Below are 7,814 nucleotides of genomic sequence, written 5' to 3'. Positions count from 1 at the left end.
TTCCCTCCCTTTCCTTTCCTTTCCTTTCCTTTCCTTTCCTCTCCCCCCGCCGCTCTCACAGTCACCAGTAGGCTGAGGTGACACCTCATCTCAATCAGTTTACCTCCTCAAACTTGCAACATCTGCTCCCCTCTCTTCCTCTCCTCTCCTCTTTTCTCTTGTGTCCTTCCTGTGAGCGCCCCACCACTGTGTGAGTACGCTGCCTGTGTCATTTTCTGTACCGTCACTTTGCTCCGCCGGCAGCCCAAGAGGAACGTGCACCAATCACGAGAGACTTTACTCCCACAAATAAAATAAAAAAATCCCACACACACCTTTAACATTCGTTTTACACACCTGAAGGCTTCCTAAGGCATGCTTCAGGTGGTTAGGGCACCTTGAGGTTTTGTGACTTGATCTTTAATTTAGGTTTAGATTATGTTGGTGTCGTTTCAAATCTTCGCTGCCTGCGTTTGCATGTAAGCGGCGTTGAGCATAGGTGAGGGAATCGATAAAGATTTCGAGCTGTTGCGGTTTGCTGCAAAAGAGCTTGATTACACTGAGATGGGAGGGGTGGAGAAAGCCTAGTGTTTTAATTAATCCGACTGGTGAGGCAGGCGAATGCGATCAGAGCTCCGTTCTCCAGGAGGTGGTGAGCCTGGAGGAATGTGGGTTTATTTTTCCCTGCCTGTTGATTGAAGCCGTGTGATTATTTAATGTAGACGTTTGTCTCTGTGCGGAGAGACCGCGTAACGATTTTCCTTAGCACGGAGGCGGCAATCCGTGTGTACGGGAAAAATGAATTTCATTAGCGCTGCCCTGATTTCATCAAACAACCGACGGCTCCAGACTGCACTGGGTCATGCAGACTTTTATTTACTGTGTGGTTTTTATACTGCATTATCATTAGTTTCATGTTGCAGTGATCGTCTGTTCAGCTTCTGTTCAGGTTCTTCTCTCATTGGCTCAAGGCTCTGTCAACCTGCAAAGCGGTCGCATCCCATTGGTCTGTTTGAACTTGACTCATTTTTTTTTTCAATTCTGAAAATAAATGATCTTTTCTGAAATGGAGACTTTCTACTGCACACTGTGATTCAGATACATGTAAAATAGTGCTGTCAAATGATTAATCGCGATTAATCGCATCTAAAATAAAAGTTTTTGTTTACATGCTATATATGTGTGTACTTTGTGTATTTATTATGTATATATAAATATACACACATACAGTATATATTTTGAAAATATGTACATGTATTTACATGTATATATTTTATTCATACAATTTATATTGCATATAAATATATTTAATATATAAACAACATATTTTTCCAAAATATATACATGCATGTGTGTATTTACATAATAAATATTCACAGTACACACACATATATTATGTACACAAAAACGTTTATTTTGGATGCGATTAATTGTGATTAATCTTTTGACAGCACTAATGTAAAACTAATCTATTTACACAATCCGAGTAGGGTTTTTACACAACCCAAGCCATCTAAAAAAATTATATTTATTATACATGCAGCTTTGTATGACCTCATATTAACTGCCAGACTATATTAAATGTTTGTAGTCTAATTTGTCACACTACAGGGCTATTTGTGGGAAATACAGTAGTGAATGACTCTTTCTGGCTTACCAGAGAAACCGAATCCTGGCAATAACAGTAATATTTTCACACCCCATCTGGAAGCACACACTCCATAATGTGAGAGCCGGTGTAAAACCTCTCATTTCCCCTGTGAGGAGACAGATACTGCACTGCACATTTTACTGCCCCACACCAAGACCTGTCTCAGCCATGACACAGACTGGACTGAAGGAGTAGAGCTGAGAATTGTGGTGCGTTTAGTTGTGTGACTGGTGATTGAATGCAAAGAGACTGTTATAGAGGGAACCTAAACAGGCTGATAAAAAAAACATAAAAACTGGCATTATTTGCTTTTATGTCATTTTTTGTCACCTACACAGTATTTTGGAGTTTTTTCTTTCCAACACAGATGTTACACAGCCTTTGCATTTGCACACAGTAAGAGTTTACATGGCTCCACAGTAAGGTTTTAAGGATGTTCATTTCGTTTAAATATAATATTGCTTTCGGTTTGTCAAAATAGTTTAAAAGTTTGATTAAAAAAGAAAGATTACATAAAAAATGCTGAAAATAAAATATATAATTTAATTCACTTTCAGTGTTTTTAAATTATACACACACAAACAATAAAAATATTTCTTTCTTTAATATTTCTTTAATATTACGTTTTATATTTATATTTACCAAAAATAATTTCAAAACATTTTTAATTGTAAACCTTATAAACACCTTGTAAATAATGACAGAATCTTAATTGTTGGGTGAACTATCCCTTTATTTCACTCCATTAAGGAACAGAATACAGCATTTATGCTTATGCAGGTGTGCATCAAAAAAATTCCTGTCACTTTCTACAGCATCTATCTAATAAAGCAAAAAAGATTTAAAATTACACTTTGGCAGTACTAGCACATAAAAGACGCCATTTTGATTTGTTCCTGTAATGACAGGGATGCAGATGAAAATGAGAAGGGGAGCTCGATCCAGCTCAGTGAGTTTATATTCATATTAATATAACAGAACCCCTCTGAGCCAGGCTGTTAGTTTGGGGGCAAAAAGATGTCGTGTCCCACTGTCGGGCCACCCTCACGGGGATGTGCCCGCGTAGTCATAGGCATCTCAGTGCACTGCTTTTAATTTTAGTCTTCATTTAGCACAGCACCCCTTGATGATCACCTCTGCGCAGCGGCGCACCCTGCTGGCGGGGGGAGAGCCGACGCAAGCGCGCACTCTTGAGAGCGAACGCTAGAAATCACGCACACGTATGCCTACATACACACTCTCACACCTGCAGGGGGCACCCCGTGGGTCTACAGCTGCGCAGCGGAAAACAATAAAGCCTGCAGAAAAAAAATCCCCTGTGCTCCTGAGAGACCATCACACACAAAAGATTGTGCACCGAAAAATCATAGTAATAAAAATACAGACAGACTGACAGATAAGCAAGACAAGAGAGGGGAAAATAAGCTTGAGTAGCAAACAAGCAGACACAAAACACAAGGCCTCTCAAACAATACAGCGAGGAACTCGGCCTAGTATTCCACACTTCCACCTTGACACGTTCTTGACACTCCTTGTGATAAGGTGTGATGTTTTATAATGTTTGTGTTTTGCTAGACGCACATAGCCTGGATTGTTTTTCAGGCCTCAATGCAGTCCTTGGGGTTTGACAAGTTTCCTGTGGTTTTCTTTGCTTTTCATGTTGGGTGAGAGTATAGGAACAGTAGGAGAGGCTTTACTTATTTCACCTCTCCATCCACTTCCTCCCCCCCACACCTCTATCTCCATCCGTCCATTTGGGCACGTCGCAAGGAAAAGCATGCAGACACTAATGTTGCACTAATCACCGGCGTACAGAACTCACAGCACGTCCACTCTCCTCTCAATCGCCCTTAATCAGCCAACACATTTCAATTAGCATATTGTGTTTAACCTCCCTTTCATCTGCCTTTATTAGTGGATTGAGCTGTAGTCAGCCTCTTCACCCCCCTCCGTCCAATGTTGATTCTCCCTCACTCGTCTCAGCTGTATCGCTTCTCTCTCTCCCCGTTTCACTTTTCCAGGGTCTCTTGTATCGCACCGCTGTGATCTGTGAAAGGTTCAGGATTGAGCGTTAGAGGACAAGTTGTTAAAGGGATAGTCCACCCAAAAGGTCCGTTTTGTCATGTCGTTATAAACTTGTACTGTATGAATTCCTTTCCTCTGTGGACCACAAAAGAAGATACTTTGAAGAATGTTGGTAACTAAATGGTTGCGGTTTCCATTGACTTCCATTGTATGGAACCAAAACTGATTATCAACATTCTTCAAAATATCTTCTTCTGTCTTATGCACAAGATACGACATGAATGATGACACATTTTTAATTTTTGGGAGGGCCTAGTTCATGCAAAAATAAAAATTCATACTCTATGCTTTTTCCAAACCTGTTTGCCTTTCTTTTTACTGTGAAATGTGTTATTTTTGGTCTATACAGTGAAAGTCAGTAGGGTCCAGTGTTGTTTTGGACCCAGTTGTCTTTCATTATATTGTCAAAAACAGTTGAAACTACAGCAGATAAAAGAACGTCATACAGGTTTGGATACGAGGGTGAGTTCTTTTTTGGGTGAACTATCCCTTTAAGTTTGTTCATTTGTATGTGACAAACATTCTGGAGCCATGTTAGGATAATGAATGCTAAAAGAATAGTTTATCAAATGTTGACATTTAATCATCCTAATATTTGTCCAAACCTGTATGATGTTTTTTCATCTGTGGAACACAAAACCAGAAGTTTAGGAGTAGTTTATGGTCTTTTCCTTGTAATAAAAGTGGGCACGGGTGCTTTTAAGTTAAAATGACAAAAATATAATTAAAGTGGTTCTTATGATTTATTTGGAATGACAAGAGGGTGTGTAAATGATGACAAAGTGTCATTTTAGAGGGAGCTTGCACCATAACAATGGTTATTTTTCTAGTTCTAGTGTATTTTGACAATTTAAGACATGCAAAACCATGGCAGCCCAGTCTCCCTACATACCGTCACCATGAGTGAGCCATGACCCCCATGTCTGACCTCCACCATCTAACCCTCATGTGGTCATAGAGCTGCTGACTAACTGTCACCCTGCCTTCTCTTTCCACCTTCCCTGCCTGTCGGACGGCCCATAGGAGAGCCCGCCCAGCTGCAAGGTTTGTTCCCCCTTATCTCTCTCCATTCTTAGCTAGATTACCTGAATGAATGACCCCCCTCAAGCACACATACATCTCTCACTGCTTGAGTAGAAGGACTGGGGCTATAGTACAGAACAGTGCATGATTGGTCACATAAAGGGGTCATGCCATACTTTTTTCATCTGTCATTCATTTATTTTCCCTCAGGTCCCCATAATTCATGCTCATTTTCCATACCCTCAGAATTAAACAGACCATTTTTGCAGCATGTGAAATGAGAAATGGCTTTTACTGAGGAGCCTCCACCCTTCGGCAACCGTCTTTGCAAAGCCGGATTTACGTTGTGACAGGATTAAAATAATAATGTGTTGTGGACTTCCCTCACATCTTGCGTTTTTGTTAGCTTTATATCAAGTGGAGTGATAGTATTTTCTTGTTATGGTGGTTTAGTTCCTACTTCCTCCATGTTAACATAGAATAGGAGTTGTTTCAATATAAATGTGGGCGGTTGTGGTGTATTCAGTGAGCTTGGAGCAAAATGTTTTTGGAGCTTTGTGAGAGTAAATGAAGCATTTTTAAACTTGCCTATCTATTTTAAATCTATCTATCTATCTATCTATCTATCTATCAAATTGCTTCTTTAGTTTCATAAAATGCATTCTTTGAATACATTTAGTAGAATTTCAATTCTGTTTTTCAATCTTCTATACATTCAAATTTAAAATGTGATTCTGTCTAGTCTTCTAGTCTTGTTTGTTGCATTATTCCAAATTTAAAAGACATTTATTTTAGAATAAACAGTTCATGAGACTCTCATTTCTGTTGTAGAATTTGATTTCATTTAGAATGTGATGTCAAAAGGAACTTAAAAGGGCGCAACCTTGCTTATATTATCATGTCATTTGATTTCCATACTCCATTCCCTCTGCCAGTTTACACACAAACACCCACACATACACCCACACACACTTTGTCATATTGGTTATTTGTGCATGGGGCTGGGCCAGGGGCATGAACGCACATACACCTGAATGAGGCTGCTCTCCAGAGAGCATCGCTAATGTCACCGTTGATTCTTAGTTCTTCATCCCAGTGATTCTGATACCTGGAGCACGAGTCGCACATGTGTTGTCAAGGCAACGCCACATAGATGCTTGCCGTTTGACCACAGGGTGTTCTCTGTGATGTCATAATAGTCTTCTTGTCTCAACTGTGGGTGTGCTTTTCTTCTAGTCTTGTTTGTTGCATTATTCCAAATTTAAAAGACATTTATTTTAGAATAAACAGTTCATGAGACTCTCATTTCTGTTGTAGAATTTGATTTCATTTAGAATGTGATGTCAAAAGGAACTTAAAAGGGCGCAACCTTGCTTATATTATCATGTCATTTGATTTCCATACTCCATTCCCTCTGCCAGTTTACACACAAACACCCACACATACACCCACACACACTTTGTCATATTGGTTATTTGTGCATGGGGCTGGGCCAGGGGCATGAACGCACATACACCTGAATGAGGCTGCTCTCCAGAGAGCATCGCTAATGTCACCGTTGATTCTTAGTTCTTCATCCCAGTGATTCTGATACCTGGAGCACGAGTCGCACATGTGTTGTCAAGGCAACGCCACATAGATGCTTGCCGTTTGACCACAGGGTGTTCTCTGTGATGTCATAATAGTCTTCTTGTCTCAACTGTGGGTGTGCTTTTCCATATTTGAATCTTTGTCTTGTCACATCACAGCTATTATTTGTCAAAAATCCGTTTTTAATGTGCGCAAGCAAAGTCAGATATTTCTTTAGTACAGAGTGAAGGATTGCGGGATTGTCTCGTTGTGATAAAGATGACCGGTGCTTATTTTTTTTTTACAGAAAGTGATGCCACAGAGCAGTGCAGGCTTTTTATTTTGCTGGAGGTGATGCCCAGCTCATGCTGTAGACCAGTGGTTTTCAGCCCGCGGCCCGTCACGAATTCAAATGCGGCCCACCATGCTGAATACAATTTTTAAAAAAAACTTTCAGTTTTACAATTCATTTTAGTTTTTACATTAATTTAAAAAAGTACTAAAGAAATATAAGCTATGGGCTGGGCCAGGGGCATGAACGCACATACACCTGAATGAGGCTGCTCTCCAGAGAGCATCGCTAATGTCACCGTTGATTCTTAGTTCTTCATCCCAGTGATTCTGATACCTGGAGCACGAGTCGCACATGTGTTGTCAAGGCAACGCCACATAGATGCTTGCCGTTTGACCACAGGGTGTTCTCTGTGATGTCATAATAGTCTTCTTGTCTCAACTGTGGGTGTGCTTTTCCATATTTGAATCTTTGTCTTGTCACATCACAGCTATTATTTGTCAAAAATCCGTTTTTAATGTGCGCAAGCAAAGTCAGATATTTCTTTAGTACAGAGTGAAGGATTGCGGGATTGTCTCGTTGTGATAAAGATGACCGGTGCTTATTTTTTTTTTACAGAAAGTGATGCCACAGAGCAGTGCAGGCTTTTTATTTTGCTGGAGGTGATGCCCAGCTCATGCTGTAGACCAGTGGTTTTCAGCCCGCGGCCCGTCACGAATTCAAATGCGGCCCACCATGCTGAATACAATTTTTAAAAAAAACTTTCAGTTTTACAATTCATTTTAGTTTTTACATTAATTTAAAAAAGTACTAAAGAAATATAAGCTATAGCCTAATGTTTTTATGTAAAATAATTTTGTTTTTCATATATTATTTTTCAGACATGAGCAGACCTACTCACATAATTAACGTTATGCATTTAACAAACACTTAGCCTACAAGTGCGCACTTTGGCAGAATTCAATTCAAATAGTTATCAACAGCCATTAGTTCGGTAAAATTGAGCATCAGAATGGACAATTTTGTTTTTAAAGGAGAAAAACGAAATGTGATGTTCAGGCAAAAGGAAACACCCATACTACGCAGCAATCATCCTGAATTGCAGAAATGTGGCAAAACATCTCTTGAGAGAACCTCATATTAAAGGGGTCATATGATGCGATTTCAAGTTTTCCTTTCTCTTTGGAGTGTTACAAGCTGATTGTGCATAGATAA

The 7,814-nt window shown here is 39.7% G+C and overlaps 1 protein-coding gene across 3 annotated transcripts in view; it reads left to right on the top strand.

Moving 5' to 3' along the window:
- Window positions 1-7,814, top strand: part of znf423 (zinc finger protein 423) — a 187,779-nt gene that overhangs the window by 101,457 nt on the left and 78,508 nt on the right. For 2 of the 3 annotated variants that reach the window (XM_016550571.1, XM_016550568.1), the window contains one exon: window positions 4,739-4,759. The exons of the other annotated variant lie outside the window; for it this stretch is intronic. In XM_016550571.1, the coding sequence (XP_016406057.1) occupies window positions 4,739-4,759 (21 nt within the window). The remainder of the gene's footprint in view (window positions 1-4,738; window positions 4,760-7,814) is intronic. 3 annotated transcript variants of the gene reach the window in all.

Source organism: Sinocyclocheilus rhinocerous, unplaced genomic scaffold (genome assembly GCF_001515625.1).
Source record: "Sinocyclocheilus rhinocerous isolate Xijiao unplaced genomic scaffold, SAMN03320098_v1.1 scaffold1938, whole genome shotgun sequence".
Lineage (NCBI taxonomy): Eukaryota > Metazoa > Chordata > Actinopteri > Cypriniformes > Cyprinidae > Sinocyclocheilus > Sinocyclocheilus rhinocerous.
The sequence above is the reverse complement of the archived record's forward strand: the minus strand, read 5'-3'. Positions and strand labels throughout refer to the sequence as shown.